We start from the raw sequence: 26,107 nt of genomic DNA on the forward strand, positions 1-26,107 counted from the left end.
GTAAAGGAGGGGAATGGGGGGGGGTTGCAAGCCCACAGAAGCATCTTAATGTGATGAGTTGTAAATTATGTCATCACAGGTTGTTAAGTCAAAGCGTTTTTCACACCATTCAGTATTATAGACAAAACTTTCTCATATCCAAAAACATAGGTATTCTTTAATTATTTAACACTGTGGCTAAAATCCTGACCAACTTCGAATTGCGACGAATCACTTTTTTTTTTAAAAAGTTCAACCATTTTTGAACAAAATGAGGATGTTGTTATCTACCTTATGCTCTGAGTAACTTGGAGTGGTTTCTATTTGTGTACTCACACCAATCTCTTTTATAACCCACACAGGCATTGACATGTCGGAGTGCTTGCAGTACCCCGATTTCAGTGTTGTTGTTCTCTACAAAAAAGTTATCATTGGTTTTGGCTTCATGGTTCCTGATGTGAAATACAACCAGGCTTATATTTCCTTTTTGCTGGTTCACCCAGAGTGGAGGAGAGCTGGGATTGCGACCTTCATGATTTATCACCTCATTCAGGTAGACTGCTACTCCACTTTGGACATTTATTGTGGCTTGTGTTGCTGAGATAAACACCCCTTTCCCACTCACTCCCTTAAGTGTAGGATCTGTCATTTAATCAGAAAGGCCTAAAATGCTATGGCCTTGCAAAACAAGGTTCCTTAAATATATGATGCTTCATGTAGTAAATTAAAATAGCACACATTTGTACTAAATAAGCATGAGGAGTGTATCACTTTATCAGACTACACTCCCTCAAACCCAAACCTGCCTCGTTAGCCCATCTGGGCACCACATCTCTGAGTACACTGTGTTGCAGATGAAGATTTCCCCACCACCAGCAGTTCCTTAATGCCACCTCAGTCTTATTCTGGAATCGCTCGCAGTGCTTTTCCAGAGAAGATGTTTTCCTGGAGGGATTCCCCTTTTGGCTCACCTGAACTATTAGGAAGGTTGTGCTGAAGAGTATGTAAATTTTATTACCTTTGGTTGATAGCAGCAGCATCTGTAAAAATCCCCTCTGTCATCAGTTTATCTCATATTAATCAGCCTCTGTGATTCTACAGGTGAATGTGGATTCCAGTTATCTGTGCTCTCTAACCTTCTGTTTTACAGACCTGCATGGGGAAGGATGTGACTCTACACGTCTCTGCCAGTAACTCTGCCATGTTACTGTACCAGAAGTTTGGATTCAAGGCTGAGGAATACATCTTGGATTTCTATGACAAGTATCACCCCTTGGATAGTAAGGAGTGTAAACATGCATTTCTCCTCAGATTGCGGAGGTAATCTCTTGGAATTCAGAAATGCAAAAAACACGGACAGGATTGAGAAAATCATGTGATTTGAAGGATCCCTGCCTAAAAAACCCCATGTTGATGTTAATTTGCAAAACTTAGACAATTAAGTAGGAGCAATGATCTTAAATACTGTTAAGTTTTTAGAATATGTATTAAAGAAATTGTTTTGAAAGGCCAACCTCAGACCTGGCTGCAGCGAGGGACCACTGCCATTAAACCTGTGTAGAATGCTGTGGTGCTGTCAGCCCTCGGCCGAACCAATAAAGGGAAGAATAAAGGAACATTTGTATTTTCTTTCATGAGGGATGTGAGGGAAAGCATTGGAATGCTGCTTGATCTGCATTGTTCAGTAACATTTGGTGTTTTCAGGACCATAATAGGACTATAAGACAAAGAAACAGAATTGGGCCATTCTATTATGGCTGATTTATGATAAATCTCAATCCCATTCTCCTGCCTTTTCCCTGTATTCTTCGATGCTCTTGCAAATTAAGAACCTATGAACCTCTACTTTAAATATACCCTGTGACTTGGCCTCTGCAGACGTCTTTGGTAGTGAAATCCACAGTTTACCACCCAATGGCTGAAGAAATTTCTTGTCACCTCTATTCTGAAGGGATCTCCTTGTATTCTCAGACTGTGCCCACTGGTCCTAAATTCACCCACTATGTTCACTGTACCTAGGCCTTTCAATGAGATTGCCCCTCATTCTTTTAAACTAGTGACTACAGACCTGGAGCTCCTCATACAGTAACATTTTCGTTCCTGGGATCATTCTTGTGAACCTTCTCTGGGCCCTGTCAAATGTGCCCACGAACATTTCAGAAGTGAGGAACCCTTTAAGCACCCCTGTCTCTGCTGCCAGTGATTTTGTCAATCTGTGAGTGACTGTAATTTGGGGCAATTTAGTATTCTGTGGCAGCTGATAAATTTCACATTATTTATTTTGTAGGGAGATGGATCAATCATCATTGCAAATTATTATTGTATTTTTATTTTGAAAACACTTCTATACAAAGAAACAAACCCAGTAAATAGTTTTGATTTTTAATTAAACCACATTGATTTGAGTCAGTTCCACATCATAAATTGCCAGAAAAGAACAAAGTAGTGCATCTTTGGCTTTACATTTAAATTTTCTCAAACCACTTGACAGTTAACTCTTGTTATTACATGATTAAAACTGGAAACCAAAGGTTTTTGACATAAACCAAATCTATACCATCAGCTCATTTCAGAATGGAAAAGAATACTGAGTCTTCTCAGATATGCAACAAGAACTTTCAGAAATACACAGCTAACATTCTCAAATGAGACCTTGCTTGAAAATTGCAGATTATGCTTCAGAAGCCTTGAGTGCTGAATGTATTTGCATCTTGAGATCATTAGAAGACATCCAGGTTTACATGTTTGGTCTTGGTAAACTTGGCTAACATGCCCTGTCCCATTTTTGCAGCAAACAGCGATGTTAGTTGGTGACTGCCAGTCTTAACAGCCAAGTCGTATGCTGTTAAACCTTTACCATTTTTCTTTTTTATATTTGCATTACAGCTGTCAGGGATTTAAAAAAAAATGCATTAGTCTGAATTGTCTGCACTTCTTAATTTTGGGTAGCAAATCATAAACACGAACCTGCGGATGCTGGAAATCCAGTGCAACACACACAAAATGACGGAGGAACTCAACAGGTAAGGCAGCATCTGCGAAGGGGAATAAAGAGCGGATGGTTTTGGCTGAGACCCTTCATCTAGACTGAGAGGAAGGGGTGGGGGGGAGGGGAAAGAAGCCAGACATTATCTGGAAAATGATTTTGCCTGACACTATCATTTTCACTCTCGCCTCTTCCACCAAGGACAACGCTGCTTGAGCTAAAGGCTGCCTGCCTGCCTAGCATAAGATGTGGCTGAAGCTGTGGTCCTTCAGAATAATGCACATATTGTTGAGTTGGAGCTTTTTACCCCGCCCTCATGTATACTGTCGTAGAACGTATCCACAACCGCCATTACCTCCAGGTTTGTCATTAGAAGGTGGTTACTATGGACTAAAGAAACAAATACTTACCTAAGTAAAACAGCTGCACATTTCACTCCCTGAGCTCCCATTCCTGCAGCCTCGTGGAGGGCTGTATTGTTCAAGCTGTATTTGAAAAGGACAGATTTGTGTGAATTGATGAACTGTCTAGGCACAGGAGATCCTGCAGGTGCTGCAAATCCAAAGCAACACACAAAATGCTGGAGGTACTCAGCAGGTCAAGCAACATCTAAGGAGAAAAATAAATACTTAACATTTTGGCAACACTCACAAAAAATGCTGGTGAATGCAACAGGCCAGGCAGCATCTATAGGAAGAGGTACAGTCGACGCAGATCGTAAGAGATTTGAAAGTAGGAGGGGGAGATAGAGACATTTTGGGCTGAGACCCTTCATCAGGACTGGAAAAGAAGGGTGAAGACACCAGAATAAAAAGGTAGGGGGAGGGGATGATAGATGATAGGTGATAGGTGAGGGGAAAAGTGGGGGGAAGGTTAAAGGGATGAAATAGAATGTGGCAGCTCTCCTAAGATAGACAACTTTGTAACATTTCTACCTACGATCACTATAGCAGGAAGTGGGACTTGGCCTGTGTTTTTATATACAAACTGGACAAGACCTTAATTGTCTACAAATTAAATATTCATTGAAGTAAAAATCAATTATGGTTCCCTAAGACACTTTCCTTCCTGATTGCCTCATTTCCCACAGGAACCAGTTCACCTCAGAGAAGTGTACCTTTGATCTTTGTACATTTCAAACAGGTTTATTAAGGTAAACATGGAGAACATATAACAAAATTACAAAATTAAAAGAGAATTATTGAGTGGTTAGAAAACGGAATTTGCTGCCATATGAAGTAATTATGCCAGCCGGTTAGCACATCACCAATGGTGATTTAGTTCCCGCCGTGTACGTTCTCCCCGTGACTGCGTGTGTTTCCCAGGTACTCCGGTTCTAAAGGCATATGGTTAAGGTTGGTGAGCAGTGAACATGCCATGTTGGTGGCAGAAGCATGTGAACAGGAGTACATTCCTCGCTGATCTGACACAAAATGAAGCATTTCACTGTATGATTCAAATAGAGGTAATCTCTCTCTAATTATGACAGACAGAGGTACATGTAAGTGGAAGCTGTATACATTTGAGAAAGGTTGAAGGGGGTACTTATTTAGCACTGACAAGGTTGTGTTGGGTTGAATATTTCATAAATCCAACCGTTTAACACTACAGCACAATTTAGGAACTCCCATACTCCACGATTCTAATGCAATAGTCGTGACGTCCTCCCAGAAGGGCAGTAATGCTTGATTCGGCTACTTGCTTTTCTGATCCAATCTGCTCACATGACAATCAGGACCCTTTAAGTATGTGGAAATGACTGTGATGTGATTTGGACCAAATCTATAATGTTAACCTGAAGGAGATAACGATTAGCTCCTGCGAAACTCAAAACTGCTCTGGGTCAACAGGAAGGGCCATAAGTGGGGTTAGACCGCTGCCCTTCAATCCCCTCTCCCCCATGCCATCCACCCTGCAGCAAAAAATCATGTTTGCTGTTGTCAGTGAGCCGGTTGTTCTGACCCTCAGTACGTAACCGAGGTTCAGGAACTCAAATCTCACTGGGAGATCAGCCTGTGACTTAGTGATCTGCCAGCTTTCCAGTCACCGATCACTGTCAGTTAACAATAGCATTTCTGTTGCTGACACTAAGATTAAAGATCCATTTGGAATACTTCAAACTGGATTTTTAACCTTTTAAATTTATCGATGCATACGGGTTCTTAAACTAAAGGATATCATCTGAAGCTTGGTTTTATTAGACAGCTGGAATAAGCACATGTATGTCATTATAGGAAGTGGTGTTACAACCCAGAACAATGCCAGAATGTCATTCTATCTTGGTGGGTAAGTGTTAATTTTCTCGTAGGTACAGTACCACTGTCCCAGGTCAATTCCACCCTTCAGAAACGCAGGTCAGCAAGAAAATGATGCACATGTTTCTCCTTACCGGCCGGACTGCTGGTTAATATCTGCTCCCTTCTGCACCAGCACCGGTATCACCTCATGATATTGGTTTAAAACGGCCACGGTTAACACTGGCCTTTCATCACTATTGCTGCAGTTTGGCTCTGCTCCCTGCAACAGTCACAAATACAGAAAGTACAATGTTTACGTTAAATCATAGAACAGTACACGCCCTTCGGTTTTTAACCTACTCTTCCCTCCCTCATAACCCTCCATTTTGCTTTAATCCATGTGTCTATCTACGAGTCTGTTAAATGTCCTTAATGCATCTCCCTCTACCATCACCAGCAGCACAAAGCACGTTCCACACACCCATTACTCTGTAAAAAAAAACCTACCTCTGACATCCCCCCCCCCCCATTCTTTCCTTCAAGCGCCTTAAAGTTATGTCCCCTTTAGGGCTGAAAAAGAGCTCATACTATAGTTTTATAGACTCGTACTGTACCGTACAGATGCTGAAAGATCTGTCCTCCTCCCTTTCCCCAAAAGTAGCAACCCCCATTACTCCAGTCCCTATGAGTCATCTTTCCTAACAACTTGTCAGTTCTGTGCAATGAGTCCACACCAGCTCTCCATTCTGTCTTGCTAGTTATTTCAGTGTAACCTCTCCTTACTGGCCCATTAACTCCACCCCCCACCCCCCAATCCATGCTCCTTTCTCCTTCATCCCATCTACACCAGGAGCAAATTAACATATCTACCATGAATCTGGTTATATCACACTTATAGGAATGCTTTCCAAATCATTTCAATTGTTTCAATGAAGATCTCTGATTCTTAGCCATTTATCCTAAATCCATCTTCTGGCCCTCTTGCCAGATATAGATCAATCCACTCTTGTGGGTCGAATGATATCAGAACGTCTAACTTACTTCATCGAGTAACTGCTGTACTTCTGCGATCCTCCCCAGACCAGTCGGTCCCACTTCCTTCAGCAGCAGCTGGTCTTCTGTCTGTGGGAAGAGAGAGCAGTGCAGTCTGTGGGTAGCAAGCAGTCCAGGCAGGGCAGGACTGATGCGCCTCCCTCATGTGTGTGTGATACCTTTGCTTATGACTGAGCTAGTCAATTCAGAGCAGAGACAGAACATTGCCAGCACTCAGCAGGACAAGGAGCTTCCGTGTGGAAGAAATAGTTCCTCAGAACAGGACAGGCTCCAAAAAGTTCAAAGCAAATTTCTATCAGTATACATCGATGTCACCATATACTACCTTGCCATTAATTTTCATACAAACATTTACAGAATAAAGAAATACAGTAGGGTCAATGAAACAGTACACTCCAAAGACTAAAAAACAACCAAAATGCACAAGACAAACTGCAAATAAAAAATAAATAAATAATACCGAGAATGAGTTGTCAAGTTTTTGAAAGTGATCCACAGGTTGTGGGATCAGATCAGCTCAGAGTTGGCGAGTAATACTAATTCAGAGGCTCAGTCTAAATGAAGCAATATGAATTTGAAATCAGTTAATTGGGAAAAATGCATTTACTGTAAAGATGGTAATTAAACTGGCAGAGTGCTGTAATAATCTAATTAGTTAATTAACATCAGCAACAAAGGAAACCTTCCCAGGTGCTCTGACCCGGCCTGGCCTGCAGTATGTGCAACTTCAGTGGGGTCACCACTGCAATGAAATACTGTATTGTCTGCCTGCTGATGGCCAAAGCTCAGCAAAGATCCCAACTCCATCGTGGGTACGTCAAAGACGCTCATTACCTTGTACTCGAACCACTGTGAGCAAGAGTGACTGACAACGAGGCACGGGCTTGACTTTGGTTGTGGGGAGTCTGGTGTGAGGCCATCCATTGCAGGGTGCAGGGTCTGGTCAGTCAGTGGTTGAAGTTACGTCAGCAGGAACAGTCAGGACTGAGCCCAGAAATGGGCTGGGAGAAAATATGTTTTTTTTTCTTTTTTTAATTATTTGATTTTAATTGTTGCCCCATTTGTGGAGGGAAGCAGAAAGCAGAGTGTGCAGGGAGATAGCAGATGTTGGAAGTTGGGACATCTGTACCATCTCCACCATCTGCTCCATGGAATTAACCAGCTGGACAAATGAAAAGCAAATGCTGGAAATCTGAAATTCAAACAGTATATACTGGAGATGCCTGCTTCTGACCCAGTGCACAGAAGCGGCCTGATCTGGCTTTTTTAAAATTACAGTAATGGTAAGGTGGATTCCTAAAATACGTGTCTTTGGTTTGTCTGCAGAGAAATCTGATTAAATCACATGGGGGAAATACCAGAGCTTCTCTGCAGCAGCTGACACCAGATTTAATGGAAAGTCTAACATGCATGTTACACCATTAAATCCCAGTGGCTATTTAATGCACTGGCTGTGCACTTAATGGAACTACAGTGTGGATCCTGTAGGTGTTTGTTGAATGCCATTGAGGTAACAAGGCATTCAGCATTAATTTTTGTTACAATCTGGTGTGAAACTCTGCTGTCCCCTTCGGCCAGTTCAAGCAAATATGTGCTCTGTGATTGTGTGAGGAGTCTGACCCTTCCTGGACAACCGGCAGCAGTCAGAAGTCTCCAGGTGGATACCTTGAGTAATCCAGATCCAGTCATTTCTCCAGCTGAGCTATCCCCTGCTCCACAGTTCCTCTCCCCGTTTCTACAGTCCACTCTCACCCCACCCAAAAATGTTGACTGTTCCTTTGTCCCCACAGATGCTGATTTCCTCCAGCAGGTTGTCTCCTTTGTCTCTTTCAACCATAATAATCTCCCACTCAACGAGATACTCAAAACTCAGCCTCACACCATTTCTGCCCACTCCAGTCACGGCACAGTACACACTCTGTGGAATCATTGCTATGCACGGTGGCAGGAGACTGCACAGGAAAGGCCTCTGCACAATGTGTAGTCAGAGACAACAAATCAAACTGCTGGAGAAAATCTGGGTCAGGCAGCAGGGAGATGGACAGTCAATGTTTTAGGTCGAGACTCTTTAAGTGTGTTTCTTTTTAGGCCGTGACTTAATTCACTGCACGGAGCAAGTCCTGTGCGGTGTGATGTTTTAGGTCATTAAAAGAGCTTAATAAAGAGAAGCTGTTTAACAATTGCCTGGCAAATTCATTGCAATTGGGGAAACTGTTAGCCTTTATTCTCTCCACCTCTCTATCCATGGATATTGTGGCAAGGTCCACAATGTTACAGTCCGCATCGATGGGTGCACAGGAACCTGCTACAGATTCATGGCACAAGATTTACGGAGAGCAGAACTGGGAACACAGATGTTACCTGGAGCCCAGCAGCGTAGGCTCAGATCCAGCCCTGAAACCCATGGAGAGCTCTGTCCCCAGCTCTGCTCAATACGTAGGTTCTACATCTACAGCATAATTCATGGCACCCTAAATTATAAATTATTTAAAATATCAAACTGATGTAAAGTATTCAAAACGTATAACTGCTTTCTGCCATAAAGTTCTATCATGGGCAGGATCTGGGAGTCGGGCCTAGGCTGCTGCAGGATCTGGGTGGTAGTTCCGCTGGAATCCACATGGACTGAGAGACTGATTGGTCTGAGGGACTCCTGAACTAATGTGTCTGACAAATCTGACCCGTTCTTTAACTCAAGAGTTGGCTCATTTGGAAACAAAACCATAAAATATGTTGGTACATAAATGGAATAACAGAAATTGGAAGAAAGATTTGAAAAGTGTTTAGTGGTTTGTGGGGGGGGGGGGGGGGGGAGGTCCTGTTTTGTTTGTCCGGTCTTTGCTCATCATGAGCACAGAACTCTGATACATCTCATTACATAATCTAAAGGGATCCCAAGTGTCAGGACTGAACAGTACACGAGAGTTACTGTGAAAGGTACTGACTGGCAGCCTGTCTTCTTTCACCAACACTTCTTTTTTCCTCCACGATTTTTTCGGCTTCTTGGAGGTGTCTGCTCTGTTTGACTGATGCTCACTACCTGGAAACAGGAACATTACAGAGAGAGATGACAACAGGGCCATTTACACCTAAAACTTTGAACAACACAGGCAGTTCCTCAGCAGAAATTAGGAGTTATACATGTTAACTTTTGAGAGTCTCTTTTGTGAAAACTGGAAAATGATTCAGAGATTTAATTTGATTCACAGTAGTAAAACCCCCTGAGCACAAAGCTTGCCCTTGCTGTTGAACTACCATGTGCCTGGTTTATTTGGGAACTTTAAAATGCGAATGTAGGGTAAAGCAATACAGGACCAACCCAGTACAGATCCAGTTTTAGACTGCTGGAAATGTCAGGTATGCCAAACAGTGACTGATCCTGTCTCCTCATGTTCATTAACTGAGCTGATAATAAACATAAGCGATCCAATGCTTACATACAAAACAACATACAAACACGTAGATTTAAGTTCAATTTCTAGGCAAGACAGGGTAACTGGAAGGTCTAAATGGTGGGATGTGGCATATGATTTTCCCCAGAGAGCTATACACAGATATGAGTTTATCATCATTTATGGTAATTAATTAGACTGAGGAACATTAAGTGGTATATCCAAGACCACAGATGACATTAAGACACACACTATATTCTGTTGCTCAGAGGTGGATATTGCAAGGACCATTACTAGATTCAAGAGAGCACAACTAGTAAATATGACAATATTCTTTTTTCTATTTAGAGATACAGCACGGTAACAGGCTTTCCGACCCATCAGGTCCACACTGCCCAATTACACCCATGTGACCACGGAACCTACTAGCCTGCATGTCTTTGGGATGTGAGAGGAAACCTACGAGGTTACGGAGACAATGGACAAGCTCCTTGCCAAGAGCGGCAGCAAAGGACAGTATAGTAACAAGTAATCTGTGCCCAAGTACATAAACCACGCACAGTTAATGCAAAGGCATAAGAGTAGAGTGGACCAGTTCATCAATTATAACGAGCTTTTCAAATTATCAGTTGCTCTATTCCAAAAACTCTGCGTTAGAGGACGCAGGTGAAGTGTACCCTAGTGCCCTCTTAGTTGAGAAATTCTGGGACTTGTGTTGTGAGGCTGGTTCAGGTGGTACTTGTTTCTGGATTGAAACAGTTCACACTGAACCAGGCATCACCCAGCTCACTCCTCCCACTGATACCTTTCACAGCAAAATACCAACAAGGTGATGTCACACTGGTTTTACTTGCTGGAATTTTGTCCGCTGAATACCATCCTCTCATTTGCTCCAGCTCACAGAACACTGTGAAACGGGGAAATTTACCCAGACTAGTCAGACTGCCGTACAGCAGGTCTCTCCCCTCAGTTTCGCTGCTAAGGTAGTTGCTCTCTGAAATCTTTGCCGAGTTTCTAGTTAGTAGGTTCTGTTGGAAGAAGGGAAAAAAACACAAAAAGCATAGAAGGAAAGCACTAATATCACAGTAAGCTTCCAATAACTTTAGGTTCACCAACTGCTTTGTCGAATATGGACCTCCTCAGGGCTTCGTAGTACATTCTTGGTGTCAGACTTTAGTATTTCCCAAAGCATGAGTTAATTTGCAGCTCTAGTGATACACAGTGCATGAGTGACATGACTAACATTCAGTGCTCTTGAAACAGAAAATATGTCCCTGTAGAACCAATGAGTTCAAATCCCACTAAGGAAGAATGGCAACTGGACCGCTTCCCCTCCTGATCCATAGATTATTTCCAGCATTTTATCTATAGTCACAGAGCTCCCAAGTGGTCCACGTTGACCAAGATATCTATCCAAGCTGGACCTATTTGCCTGCATTTGGCCTACATCCTTCTAAACCCTTGCTATCCACGTACCCGTCTCTACCACTAATTCTACTCTTTGAACAGCTTGTACCTCTGATCCCCTGTAAAGCTTTTCCCTCTTGCCTTAAACCTGTGACCTCTAGTTTTGGACTCCCCTACCCTGGTAAAAAGACTGATTACCTTCTCTATCTCTGCCTCTCATAATTTTATAAACTTCTATAAATTATTCACAATAAGATATATGAGCAGAATTAGGCCATTTGGCTCATTGATCTGCTCCTCCATTTCATCATGGCTGATCCATTTTCCCTCTCAGGCCCAATCTCCTGCCTTCTCCCCATATCCTTTCATGCCCTGGCTAATCAAGAATCTATCCATCCCTGCTTTAAATATACCCAATGACTTGCCTGTCACAACTGCCTGTGGCAACGAATTCCACAGAGTTACCTCTCTATGGCTAAATGAATTCCTCCTCATCTCCGTTCTAAAAGGACACCCCTCTAATCTGAGACTGCGTCCTCTGGTATTAGACTCTCCCAGCATAGGAAACATCCATTCTACTGAGGCCCTTCAACATAAGATAGGTTTCAATGAGATCTCCCTCATTCTTCTGAATTCCAATGAATAGAGGCCCAGAGCCATCAAACGCTCCTCATATGACAAGCCTTTCAATCCTGGAATCATCATCGTGAACCTCCTTTGAACCCTCTCCAATGTCAGCACATCCTTTCTTCCTCTATCAAATGTCCATCACTCAAGCCCTGTCGTCTTGGTAACACTACTGTGAATCTTTTCTGTACCATCTCTAATGTAATCACATCCACTCAGTACTGCGGTTACTAGAAATGCACACGATAATCCAAATGCAGCCTAACAAATGTACAATTGTAACATGACATCCCAATTCGAATACTCAATACCTAGGTTAATGATGGCAAACGTACTGTGCACCTTGTTCACCATTGTTTACCCGCGTCACCACTACTTATACCCAAGTCTCGTGTTCAGTAAGACTTTCTACGGCCCTGCTACTCACTGTGTATATCCTGTCCTGGTTTAACTTCCCAAAGTGCATCATTTTGCAATTACCCAAGTTGAATTCCATCTGGTATTTGCTTCCAGTTTCATCTAAAACTGTTGCAACCTCCTTCACCCCACGCATCCCAAGACCAAACCAATTTTGCATCCAACTTGCTATTTCACCCTGCGTCCCATGCACACTAACCTTCTCAACCAACTTACCACGTGGAACCTTGTCAAAGACCTTAAGACACCATAAGAAACACATTGGAGCAGAATTAGACCGTTTGGCTGATCAAGTCTGCTCTACCATTCCATCATGAGGACAATTTATTGTCCTTCTCAACCCCATTCTCCTGCCTTCACCCCATAGCCTTTGACGCCCTGACTAAGAACCTATCAATCTCCACTTTAATGACTTGGCCTCCACAGCCATCTGTGTAACAAATTCCATATATTCACCACCCTCTAGCTAAAGGAATTCTTTCTCATCTCTGTTCAAAAGGGATGTCCTTGTATTCTGAGGCTTTGCTCTCTGGTCCAAGACTCACCCACTATAGGAAACATCCTCTCCATATTCACTCCATCTGGGCCTTTCAATATTCAATAGGTTTCAATGAGATCCCCCTCGTTTTCTAAACTCTGGTGAATACAGGCTCGGAGACATCAAATGATCCTCATATAATAAGCCTTTCATTCCTGGGATCATTCTCATGAACCCTCTCTAGACCCTCTCCAATGCCAACACATCCTTTCTTAGAATAATACTCCCAAATGTGGTCTGCCTAATGCCCTTTTAAGTCCCAATATTACATCCTTGCTTTTATATTTAATTCCACTTGAAACAAATGCTAACATTGCATTTACCTTCCTTACTACCAGCTCAACCTGCAAGTTAACCTTTAGAAAATCCTGCATGAGGACTCCCAAGTCCCCTTGCACTTCTGATTTCTGAATTTTCTTCACATATAAAAAATAGTCTGCGCTTTTATTACTTCTGCCAAAGTGCATGAGCAACATTTCCCGACACTGTATTCCATATGCCACTTTTTGCCCATTCTCCTAACCTTTGCAGGTTCACAGAACTCAGAATATAGAATATAAAACACAGAACATTACAGCACGGTACCGGTGCTTCAGCCCATGATGTTGAGGCGACGTTAAAACCTTCTGTAAGATCAATCTAACTATTTCCTCCCTACCCAAACTGACCTTATTCCCTGCAAGGACAAAGTTCAGTTGGAGGCTGAGCTCATAACCATCTTCATGGACTGTAGCTGATGTGATCTGCCAGGACACAGAGAAGATCACAATTAATGCCATATAATTGTTCTTTAAATGAAAACCATGATCCGTATGCAGACATGGACACAGATGCTAGAATCTGGAGCAAACAAACCATAGGAGGGGAGAGGAGGCGTTGCATGGAAACAGATAAGGGAGCTGGTGTAGGCAGAGGAGTCACAGAGCACTGCAGCACAGAAATAGGCCTCTGTCTTGTCTCATCGACCGGCACATGGACCACAGCTCTCCATTATCCCTCCCATCCACGTACCTATCCAAACTTCTATTAAATGTTGCAATTGAATCCGCATGCACCAGTTCTGCTGGCAGCTTGTTCCACACTCTCACCACCCTCTGAGTGAAGAAGCTCCCCCTTAGACATTTCACCTTTCACCCTTAGCTCATGGCCTCTAGTTGTAGTCTCATCCAACTTCAGTGGAAAGAGCCTGCTTGCATTTACCCTTACAATTATGTCTCCTTCCATCAAATCTCCCCTCTTTCTCCTGAACTCCAGGAAATAAAGTCCTAACCTGTTCAACCTTTCCCTATAACTCAGGTCCTCGAATCCCGATAACATCCTTGTAAGTTTTATCTGTACTCTTTTCTGGAGGTTGGTGACCACAATACTCCAAATTTGGCTTCACCAACATCTTATACAACTTCAACATTACATTCTAACTCCTGTATTCAATGTCCTGATTTATGAAGGCCAATGTTCCAAAAGCTCTCTGTATGACCCTATCTATCTGTGAACCCACTTTCAAGATCTACTACGCTCCTCAGTGCCCTACCGTTCACTGTGTAATTCCTACCCTGATCTGTCCTCCCAAAGTGAAACATCTTACACTTAAATTCCATTTGCCATCTTTCAGCCCATTTTTCCAGCTGGTCCCAAACCCCTGAGAGCTCTGATAGTCTTCCTGGTTGTCCAGTACACCCCCAATCTGATCAAGTTCACCACATTATTATCAAAATCATTGATATAGATGACAAACAATGGACCCTGCACTGATCCCTGGGGCACACCACTAGTCACAGGCTCCCAGTCAGAGAAGCAAGCAGCTACAGTTACTCTCTGGCTTCTCCTGTGAATCTAATGTTACATCCAATTTACTACCTCATCCTGAATGTCAAGTGACTAAAACTTCTTGACCAACCTCCTATGTGGGACCTTGTCAAAGCCCTCCATTTCAGCCTGGTCTCTACCACTATCTTGCTGGGACAAAGAAGGACGGGGATGGCCTTGTTCAATTGCTCTCACTGCCCATAACTAGGTGTGACAGGGACTACAGATCTGATCTAAAAATCAAACTACTGGAGGAGCTCAGTGAGTCAGGCAGAATCCGGGAAATAGACAGTCAACGACTTGGACTGAAACACTGATGTTTTTGAGACTACTTGGCCCCATTATTACGTGGTGTTTTAGGTGCTACAGTCTGACACCCTATTTTAGGACTTTTTGGTGGCAGAATGCCTGGTCTCTTTCAGGAATCCCCTTGCAGGGTTTACAATTGTGGGAAAGCATTGTCTAAAAGTAAGTTTGATGACTTTTGTTTAACCATTAAATCAACTTCCCTGGAACTGTTCCAGAGCTTTTGTTTACTTACTTTTCCCATTTGAGGTTCTCCAATAAGAGCTCGAAATTCAGTGTTGTTATGTGCATAACTGCGCAGATGTGCACAGATGTGATCCAACTGCATTCTCCAATAGCCTGCATATGAAGAAAAAGGTGAGAAATCATTTGGGCACCTTAGACTCAGCCATTAATATTACTGAAAGTAAGTAACAGCAGAGAAGGTTATAAAAATATAGAAACAAAAATGTCTAGACTATATTACAAGAAGAGCTAAATAGTGAAAATATTGGCCTAATGCAGAAAATACTGGGCATACTCAGTAGGCAGGATCTGCTAGGAGATGGCTAACATTTCCAACTTCACACCACAATTAAACAACAAAAGACTGGAAGAACTCAGCAGGTCAGGCAGCATCTGCTGTGGAAAATGGATGGTTGACATTTTGGGTTGAGACCATACATCAGAATTGTTCAATTTGACTATTTCCAGCATTTACTTTTTTTAAATCTGATATTTACATTACAGTCTTTTTTCACAAATAGTTCACCGGAATATTAATGAACAAAGTTTGACACTGAGCCACTTGAATATTATAATTGGTAATTTAAATGTTGGTTAATGAGACAAGGTTTAAAAACCACTTTAAGGACAGGGACCTTTGTTAGCATCGGGGCCAAGAAGGGAAATTGGAAGATAGCACAGGGTTGAAACAGCAGGGGTTGGAGCTCAGACATTTGAGCCCAGGGGTAAGAGGGAAGCCAGAGAAAGCTCAAAGCTCACAGCTCACATTAGATGCTTTTGGGATAATATTGTTTGTGGTGACAAAGAAGTCCATTAGCTCCTCACACATGATGGAGCTCAACATGGAGGGGAGGGTTGTGCTTGTGAAGACTTGGTGGATAAGAGAAATTGGGCTTAATCTTTCCACTGTAAGAGTTTTAACAGAAGACAGCAGAAATGGTATTGCTTTTATTGAATTAACAACTCCGATCAATAGTAGAAATCACCAGAAACATCAGAAACTCATGGAAGCAGAGATGGGGCTTCCCAGGGTTACCCAGGACGATGGGAGTGCACAGGTTCCAGTGTGCTGGTGAGGGTGTAACTGGGCAGACTAGTATCCTTCAGAACACGACCTGACAGCTGCAGTAAGATGAGGCACACATGGGTGAGAGTACAACAGGACAGTGGGGGTTAGATCAGGTCCACACTGCTATCAAAGTAAATTTACTACTAAAGTACTGATACCATATACAACCTTGACTGCATCTCTAGGAAGAGGTACAGTCGATGTTTTGGGCCGAGACCCTTCGTCAGGCAGCCACAAAACAAAGGAAAATTCATGAAAAGTCTCACACAACAAAGACCATCGAACATCCATTGTGTGACAAAAGAACAAATCGTGCAAACATTAGAAACAGTAAACAAACAACACACAGAACATGGACTGCAGAGTTCCTGAAAGCGAGCCCACAGCCACGAAGCCAGGCCAACGCCGAGGTGAGAGTGCAGCCGGTTCAGGAGCCCGTGGTCTGCAGGCCACAGCCTCAGAGTCAGTTCAGCGCCGACTGGACGGGCTCCGGTGGGGATCCTGGCTGACGTGCAGAAGTGAGCTGAACACCGGTTCAAAATCTCAACACCTTCATCCTTTAAAACTGGCTGGGAACTTAAATGGGCTAAACATTGGTTTGTTTGTCTGGCCTGAAGTCCACTCCACCATGGCCGTACTTGCATTCTTGAGAGTCCAGTTCACGGGATCCTTCAGGATACCAGAAAAACACGGTACAACAGCACAACTCCCAAAGGAAAATTACAGGCTGTGGATTGCAAGGGCTGTCGATGGAGCAACTTGTTCACAGTATAGGCATGCGGGGAGGATTCGTCAAGGTAAACATAGTTTCCCACCTGCCAGCTAAGTTTACCTTGCGATCATCATGCCAATGGAGTTATTGATGAATGATGGACTGTACTCATAGATTAACGTAGCCAGTCATTGGGTATATTTAAAAGAGATACTTAATTAGTAAAGGGTATCAGAGGTTATGGGAAAAGTAGGGTTGAGAGGGAAAATAAATCAGCCATGATTAAATGGCAGTCAATGAGATGAATGGATTAATTCTGTCCTATGTCTTCCAGCCTTACATACAGAATAAACTTGCGACACAGTTGCAGATCGGTAGGTGTGATGTTATAGGCATCACTGAGTCATGGCTGAAAAATCATAGCTGGAAGCTTACTGTCCAAGGATTCACATTGTATTGAAAGGATAGCCAGGAAGGCAGAGGGGGCAGCGTTGCTCTGCTGGTGAAGAATCATATCAAATCATTAAAAAGTGGTGACATAGGGTCAGAAGATGTTGAATCGTTGTGGATAGAACTAAGGAAACGCAGGGGTAAAGAAACCCTGATGGGAGTTGTATACAGACCCCCAAATAGTACTAAGGATGTAGCCTACAAATTACAATGGGAGCTAGAAAATGCATGCCAAAAGGCCAATGTCACAATAGTAATAGGGGTTTTCGATATGTAGGTAGATTGGGAAAATCAGGTTGGTGCTGGATTACAGGACGGGAAATTTCTAGAATGCCTACGAAGTGGCTTTTTAGAGCAGCTCATGGTTGAGCCCACGAGGGGATCAGCTACTCTGGACTGGGTGCTGTGCAATGAGCCAGAATTGATTAGACAGCTTAAGGTAGAAGAACCCTTAGGGTCAAGTGATCATAATATGATCGAGTTCACTCTGAAATTTGAAAAAGAGAAGCTAAAGTCAGATATATCAGCATTACAGTGGAATAAAGGGAATTACAGAGACATGATAGAGGAGCAACACACCTAAAAGTTGCTGGTGAACGCAGCAGGCCAGGCAGCATCTCTAGGAAGAGGTACAGTGGACGTTTTGGGCTGAGACCCTTCATCAGGACTGAGTTAGCCCTGACGAAGGGTCTCAGCCCAAAACGTCGACTGTACCTCTTCCTAGAGATGCTGCCTGGCCTGCTGCGTTCACCAGCAACTTTTAGGTGTGTTGCTTGAAATTCCAGCATCTGCAGATTTCCTCGTGTGGACGTGATAGAGGAGTTGGTCAGAATTGACTGGAAAGGAACACTGGCAGGGATGGTGGCAGAGCAGCAATGGCTGGGACTTCTAGAAGCAATTCGGAAGGCAGAGGATATACACATCCCAAAGAGGAAGAAGTATTCTAAAGGAAAGATGACACTACCATGGCTAACAAGAGAAGTCAAAGCCAACATAAAAGACAAAGAGAGGGCATAATATAGAGGAAAGATTAGTGGGAAGTTAGAGGATTGGGAAGCTTTAAAAAACAATAGAAGGCAAATAAAAAAAAGTCATTAAGAAGGTAAAGATGGAATATGAAAGTAAGCTAGCCAATAATATTAATGAGGATACCAAAAGTTTCTTCAGATACCTGAAGTGTAAAAGAGAGGTGAGAGTGGATATTGGACTGCTGGAAAATAATGCTGGAGAGGCTGTACTGGGGGACAGTGAAACGGCGGATGAACTGAATGAGTATTTTAAATCAATCTTCACTGTGGAAGACACCAGCGGTATGGTGGAAGCTTCAGGTGTTAGGGGTCATGAAGTGTGTGAAGTTACCATTACTAGAGAGAAGGTTCTTTAAAAACTGAAAGGTTTAAAGATAGATAAGTCATCTAGTCCAGAACGTGCACACCCCAGAGTTCTGAAAGAAGTAGCTGAAGAGATTGTGGATGCATTAGTAATAATCTTTCAAGAGTCACTAGATTCTGGAATGGTTCCAGAGATTGGAAAATTACAAATATCACTCCATTCTTCAAGAAGGGAGAGAGGCAGAAGCAAAGAAATTATAGGCCAGTTAGTCTGACCTCAGTGGTTGGAAAGATGTTGGAATTGATTATTAAGAATGAGTTGTCAGAGTACTTGGAGGCACATGATAAAATAGGACGTAGTCGGCAATGGTTTCCGCAAGGAAAAACCTTGCCTGACAAATCTGTTGGAATTCTTTGAAGAAATAACAAACAGCATAGACAAAGGAAAATCAGTTGATGTATACTTGGATTTTCAGAAGGCCTTTCACAAGGCGCCACACATGAGGCTGTTATGAGCTATGAGCCCATGGTATTACAGGAAAGATACTAGCACGGATAAAGCAGTGGCTGATTGGCAGGAGGCAAAGAATAGGAATAAAAGGAACCTTTTCTGGTCGGTTGCTGGTGAATAGTGGTGTTCCACAGGGGCTATGTTGGGACTGATTCTTTTTATTTTATATGTCAATGATTTGGACGTTGGAATTGATGACTTTGTTGCAAAGTATGCAGACGATATGAAGATAAATGGAGGGACAGGTGGTTTTGAGGAAGTAGTTAGGCTACAGAAGGACTTAGACAGATTAGGAGAAAGGGTAAAGAAATGGCAGATGGAATACAGTGTCAGGAAGTGTATGGTCATGCACTTTGGTAGGAGAAATGAAAAGTTTGACTGTTTTTTAAATGGAGAGAAAATACAAAAAAACAGAAGTGCAAGAAGTCTTGGGAGTCCTTGTGCAGGATTCCCTAAAGAATAATGTGCAGATTGAGTCTGTGGTGAGGAAGGCAAATGCAACGATAGCATTCATTTCAAGAGAACTAGAATATAAAAGCAAGGATGTAATGTTGAAACTTTACGAAGCACTGGTGAAGCCTCACTTGGAGCATTGTGAGCAGGTTTGGGGCTCTTATCTCAGAAAGGATGTGCTGAAACTGCAGAAGGTTCAAAGGAGGTTCAAGAAAATGATTCCAGGATTGAATGACTTGTCCTATGAAAGGCGTTTGATGGCTCTGGGCCTGTATTCACTGGAATTCAGAAGAATGAGGGGTGACCTCATCGAAACCTATCGAATGGTGAAAGGCCTCGATAAAGTGGATGTGGAGGGGATGTTTTCTATGGTGGGAGAGTCTAAGACCGGAGGAGACAGCCTCAAAACAGAGGGGCATCCTTTTAGAACGGAGATGAGGAGGTATTTCATAGACATAGTCATACTTTATTGATCCTGGGGGAAATTGGTTTTCGTTACAGTTGCACTATAAATAATTAAATAGTAATAAAACCATAAATAGTTAAATAGAAATATGTAAATTATGCCAGGAAATAAGTCCAGGACCAGCCTATTGGCTCAGAGTGTCTGACCCTCCAAGGGAGGAGTTGTAAAGTTTGATGGCCACAGGCAGGAATGACATCCTATGACGCTCTGTGTTGCATCTCGGTGGTATGAGTCTCTGGCTGAATGTACTCCTGTGCCCAACCAGTACATTATGTAGTGGATGGGAGACATTGTCCGAGATGGCATGCAACTTGGACAGCATCCTCTTTTCAGACACCACCATCAGAGAGTCCAGTTCCATCCCCACAACATCACTGGCCTTACGAATGAGTTTGTTGATCCTGCTGGTGTCTGCTACCCTTAGCCTGCTGCCCCAGCACACAACAGCAAACATGATAGTACTGGCCACCACAGACTCATAGAACATCCTCAGCATTGTCCAGCAGATGCTAAAGGACCTCAGTCTCCTCAGGAAATAGAGACGGCTCTGACCCTTCTTGTAGACAGCCTCAGTGTTCTTTGACCCTTTAGTCAGAGAGTGGTGAATCTGTGGAATTCTTTGCTACAGGCTGCTGTGGAGGCCAAGTGTTTATGTATATTTAAGGCACAGGTTGATAGATATTTGGTCAGGGCATGAAGGGATACGGGGAGAAGGCAGGAGGTTGGGCCTGAGAGAAAAATTGGATCTGCCATGATGAAATGGTAGGGCAGACCTGAGGGTCCAAATGGCCGAATTCTGCTTCTATGTCTGATGGTGTTATAGAGGGGAGGCTGGTTTCCATGATGTGCTGAACTATGCCCACAGCTTTATGCAGTTTCTTGCAGCCACAAGCAGGATAGTGACCAAACCAGGCCATTATGCATTCAGCTGGGATGCTTACTATGATGCATCAATAATTATCAAGGGTCAAAGGGGACATGCTAAATTTCTTTAGTAAACCTGAGGAAATAGGGATGCTCAAACACAAGGAATTCTGCAGATGCTGGAAATTCAAGCAACACACATCAAAGTTGCTGGTGAACGCAGCAGGCCAGGCAGCATCTCTAGGAAGAGGTACAATTGACGTTTCGGGACGAGACCCTTCGTCAGGACTAACTGAAAGAAGAGCTAGTAAGAGACTACAGCCTTGAACTCCAGGCCGGGTCTTTATGTGCTGCCATTGTGACCCCTGTCTCCCCTTCTCCCACCACCACTCTGCAACCCCGTCTCCTTCAGATCCCACCGTCAGCTCCTGGGCCCTCAGAGGCTCCATCTTCCTCTCACCCCAACCCTCCCCTCTCCACTGACACCCCCAGCCTCTCCCCTCCCCCCTCTGATCTCAGCTCTCATCCGTGCCGGGTCTTTACCATCCCCTCCGACCTCCAGCTGTCAGAGGCAGAACGCTCGGTCCTCAGTAAGGGCCTCACCTTTGTCCCTCTTCGCCCACACCTCAGCAAGTTCCGCGTTCGCCATGATGTGGAACTTTTCTTCCGCCGTCTCCATCTCCGAGCCTATTTCTTCGGCAAGGACTCTTCCACCCCCACCGATGACCCCTCTCCCGTCTTCAACCCTCCTCTTCTTCATGGACACCCCGCTCTGGTCTTCTGCCTGCTCTGGATCTCTTTATTATTAACTGCCGATGGGACATCAACCGTCTCAACTTCACCGCACCTTGTTCCCATTCCAACCTCACTCCTTCGGAACGCTCTGCTCTCCACTCCCTCCGCACTAATCCTAACCTTACTATAAAACCTGCCGATAAGGGGGGTGCTGTTGTTGTCTGGCGTACTGACCTCTACCTTGCCGAGACACAGCGACAACTTGCAAATACCTCCTCTTATTTACCCCTCGATCGTGACCCCACTAAGGAGCACCAGGCCATTGTCTCCCACAACATCACCGACTTTATCCGCTCAGGGGATCTCCCATCCATTGTACCAACCTTATAGTTCCCACACCTCGCACTTCCCGTTTCTACCTCCTACCCAAAATCCACAAACCTGCCTGTCCTGGCAGACCTCTTGTCTCACCTTGCTCCTGCCCCACCGAACTCGTTTCTGCATACCTCGACACTGTTTTGTCCCCCCTTGTTCAATCCCTTCCTACCTATGTTCGTGACACTTCTCACGCTCTTAAACTTTTCAATGATTTTAAGTTCCCTGGCCCCCACCGCTTTATTTTCACCATGGATGTCCAGTCCCTATATACTTCCATCCCCCATCAGGAAGGTCTCAAAGTTCTCCACTTCTTTTTGGATTCCAGACCTAACCAGTTCCCCTCTACCACCACTCTGCTCCGTCTCGCAGAATTAGTCCTTACTCTTAATAATTTCTCCTTTGGCTCCTCCCACTTCCTCCAAACTAAGGGTGTAGCTATGGGCACCCGTATGGGTCCCAGCTATGCCTGCCTTTTTGTTGTTGTGAAACAATCCATGTTCCAAGCCTATACTGGTATCTATCCCCCACTTTTCCTTCACTACATCGACAGCTGCATTGGCGCTGCTTCCTGCACGCATGCTGAGCTCGTTGACTTTATTAACTTTGCCTCCAACTTTCACCCTGCCCTCAAGTTACCTGGTCCATTTCTGACACCTCCCTCCCCTTTCTGGATCTTTCTGTCTCTGCCTCTGGAGACAGCTTATCTACTGATGTCTACTATAAGCCTACTGACTCTCACAGCTATCTGGACTATTCCTCTTCTCACCCTGTCTCTTGCAAAAATGCCATCCCCTTCTCGCAATTCCTCCGTCTCCGCCGCATCTGCTCTCAGGATGAGGCTTTTCATTCCAGAACAAGGGAGATGTCCTCCTTTTTTAAAGAAAGGGGCTTCCCTTCCTTCACCACCAACTCTGCTCTCAAACGCATCTCCCCCATTTCACGCACATCTGCTCTCACTCCATCCTCCCGCCACCCCGCTAGGAATAGGGTTCCCCTTGTCCTCACCTACCACCCTACCAGCCTCCGGGTCCAACATATTATTCTCCGTAACTTCCGCCACCTCCAACAGGATCCCACCACTAAGCACATCTTTCCCTCCCCCATCCCTCTCTGCTTTCCGCAGGGATCGCTCCCTATGTGACTCCCTTGTCCATTTGTCCCCCCCATCCCTCCCCACTGATCTCCCTCCTGGCACTTATCCTTGTAAGCGGAACAAGTGCTACACATGCCCTTACACTTCCTCCCTCACCACCATTCAGGGCCCCAGACAGACCTTCCAGGTGAGGCGACACTTCACCTGTGAGTCGGCTGGGGTGATATACTGCGTCCGGTGCTCCCAATGTGGCCTTCTATATATTGGCGAGACCTGATGCAGACTGGGAGATCGTTTCGCTGAACACCTACGCTCTGTCTGCCAGAGAAAGCAGGATCTCCCAGTGGCCACACATTTTAATTCCCCATCCCATTCCCATTCTGATATGTCTGTCCACGGCCTCCTCTACTGTAAAGATGAAGCCACACTCAGGTTGGAGGAACAACACCTTATATTTCGTCTGGGTAGCCTCCAACCTGATGGCGTGAACATCGACTTCTCTAACTTCCGCTAATGCTGCACCTCCCCCTCGTACCCCATCTGTTATTTATTTATATATGCACATTGTTTTTCTCTCCCTTCTTTACCTCCCTCTGTCCCTCTGACTATACCCCTTGCCCATCCTCTGGGCTCCCCTCCCCCTTTTCTTTCTCCCTGGGCCTCCTGTCCCATGATCCTCTCATATCCCCTTTGCCTATCACCTGTCCAGCTCTTGGCTCCATCCCTCCCCCTCCTGTCTTCTCCTATCATTTTGGATCTCCCCCTCCCCCTCTCAAATCCCTTACTCACTCTTCCTTCAGTTAGTCCTGACGAAGGGTCACGGCCTGAAACGTCGACTGTACCTCTTCATAGAGATGCTGCCTGGCCTGCTGCGTTCACCAGCAACTCTGAAATAGGGATGCTGGTGACCATCCTTGGATGTGACATCAATGTGCTTTGACCAGGACAGGTTACTGGTGATGGTTGCTCCTTGGAACTTGAAACTCTCAACCTCAACATTGTTGCCGTAAACAGAATGTGCACTACCCCACCAGCCCCTCCAAAGATCAACCATCATTTCTTTTGTCTTGATGACTTTGAGAGAAAGGTTACTGTCAGCACATCACGTCACTGGGCTCTCCATCTCCTTCCTGTACTCTGACTCATCATTATTTGAGTTGCTGCCATTACCGTGGATCATTTGCAAACTTGTGGATAGAGTTAGAGCAGAAGCTGGTCACACAGCCATGGGCATCTCAATTAACAACATTTTTATTAGGGGTGGATGCTAGTGTTTATTATTATTTGCACAATGGGCTGTACTTTCTATTGTGGTTAGCTACTCATATTTGCATGGTAAATATGTATCTACACCAAGCAGGAGACAGAACAAGCCCTGACTATGAAAATCCACACCTGTATGTTTAACTGCATGTCAAATCTACCACAGAAAATGAACTGAATTTCTTACATCCTTCACATACACGAGGAGTAAAATTCTTTACGTTACGTCTCCGTCTAAATGTACAATGTGCAATCATAGTAATTTATAATAACTTATAATAATTAGAACAGTCAATGTAACATAGAAATACACTCAAATCAGTGTGAGTTAATCATTCTGATGGCCTGCTGGAAGAAGCTGTTCCAGGGCCATTTCCCAGACGGTAGCAGCTGGAATAGATTGTGGTTGGGGTGACTCAGATCCCCAATGATCCTTCGGGCCCTTTTTTCACACCTGTCTTTGTAAATGTCCAGCATCATGAGAAGTCCACAACAACAGATGCGCTGGGCTGTCCGCACCACTCTCTGCAGAGTCCTGCGATTAAGGGAATTACAGTTCCCATACCAGGCAGTGATGCAGCCAGTCAGGATGCTCTCAATTGTGCCCCTGTAGAAAGTTTTTAGGATCTGGGGGCCCATAGCAAACTTCCTCAGCTGTCTGAGGTGAAAGAGGTGCTGTTGTGCCTTTTTCACCACACAGCTGGTGTGTACAGACCACATGAGGTCCTTGGGGATGTGGATGCCGAGGAACTTGAAGCTGCTCACCCTCTCAACCCCAGATCCACTGACGTCGATAGGGGTTAGCCTGTCTCCATTCCTCCTGTCGTCCACAACCAGCTCCCTTGTTTCTGCGACATTGATGGAGAGGTTGTTTTCTTGACATCACTGTGTCAGGGTGATGATTTCTTCCCTGTAGGCCACCTCATTATTGTTTGAGATTAGGCCAATCAATGTAATGTTGTCGGCAAATTTAATTAGCAAATTAGAGCTGTGGGTGGCGACACAGTCATGGGTGAAAATGAGGGGATTTAGTACACAGCCCTGAGGGGCTCCTGTGTTGAGAGTCAGAGGGGTGGAGGTGAGGGAGCCCACTCTTACCACCTGCCGGTGATCTGACAGGAAATCCAGGATCCAGCTGCATAAGACAGAGTCAAGGCCAAGGTCTCTGAGCTTCCTGTCGAGTCTGGATGGAATTATGGTGTTGAATGCTGAACTGCAGACCAAGAACAGCATTCTCACATAAGCATCCTTCTTCTCCAAATGTGTAAGGGCAGTAAGAATTGAAAATACACCTGGACTAAGATGTTAACTGTCCTGCACTATCAGCAGTGGGATCATCAGTTGATCTGCCACCTGTCTTCAGGAGTTTCAGCCCACTTATGATTAAGACTCTCTTGAGGTGGTGGGCCGGCAGTGCTAAAGCACCACCTCCCACTGGTGAGCTTAAAAACTCGGCATCTGCCTCTATCAGAGTTGTTGCTCGTTTCCATCCAACAGACAGTCTGCTCTTTAGGTGTCTATGCAACTACTGAAGGATGTGTAGAGCTGTGGCTATTACGTCATCTGTCGATCGATTGTGTCAGTAGGTGAATTGTAGGGGGTCCAGTGAGGGTGGTAGCATGCTACAGATGTAGTCCTTGACCAGCCTCTCAAAGTATTTGCTCATTATTGCGGTGAGTGTGACAGGATGCCAGTCGTTCAGGCATGTTACCTTGGTCTTTTTTGGTACAGGGACAATGGTGGATAATTTGAAGCAAGAGGGCACTCTGCACTGGGAGAGGGAGAGATTAAAATTGTCTGTAAACACAC

At 44.3% G+C, this 26,107-nt stretch overlaps 2 protein-coding genes across 10 annotated transcripts in view; one reads left to right on the forward strand and one right to left on the reverse strand.

The window, feature by feature from the left end:
• kat14 (lysine acetyltransferase 14) overlaps positions 1-1,614 on the forward strand; it is a 47,066-nt gene extending 45,452 nt beyond the window's left edge. Inside the window, exons 9-10 of the mRNA XM_072265732.1 lie at positions 342-532; positions 1,130-1,614. Coding sequence (XP_072121833.1) covers positions 342-532; positions 1,130-1,303 — 365 coding nt within the window. The 3' untranslated portion in view covers positions 1,304-1,614. The remainder of the gene's footprint in view (positions 1-341; positions 533-1,129) is intronic.
• A 712-nt stretch (positions 1,615-2,326) lies between these two features.
• dzank1 (double zinc ribbon and ankyrin repeat domains 1) overlaps positions 2,327-26,107 on the reverse strand; it is a 133,784-nt gene continuing 110,003 nt past the window's right edge. For 3 of the 9 annotated variants that reach the window (XM_072265723.1, XM_072265722.1, XM_072265727.1), the window contains 9 exons: positions 14,984-15,087; positions 13,305-13,379; positions 10,576-10,675; positions 9,201-9,295; positions 6,244-6,324; positions 5,355-5,482; positions 3,376-3,450; positions 2,947-3,066; positions 2,329-2,865 (listed from right to left, as the gene is read on the reverse strand). In XM_072265723.1, coding sequence (XP_072121824.1) covers positions 2,700-2,865; positions 2,947-3,066; positions 3,376-3,450; positions 5,355-5,482; positions 6,244-6,324; positions 9,201-9,295; positions 10,576-10,675; positions 13,305-13,379; positions 14,984-15,087 — 944 coding nt within the window. In that variant the 3' untranslated portion in view covers positions 2,329-2,699. Of the gene's footprint in view, positions 2,866-2,946; positions 3,067-3,375; positions 3,451-3,473; positions 3,575-5,354; positions 5,483-6,243; positions 6,325-9,200; positions 9,296-10,575; positions 10,676-13,304; positions 13,380-14,983; positions 15,088-26,107 lie in introns of those variants that run through there. The other 6 variants (XM_072265729.1, XM_072265725.1, XM_072265731.1 and 3 more) reach the window with 5 other exon arrangements.

This window comes from Mobula birostris, chromosome 8 (assembly GCF_030028105.1).
Source record: "Mobula birostris isolate sMobBir1 chromosome 8, sMobBir1.hap1, whole genome shotgun sequence".
Taxonomy (NCBI): Eukaryota; Metazoa; Chordata; class Chondrichthyes; order Myliobatiformes; family Myliobatidae; genus Mobula; species Mobula birostris.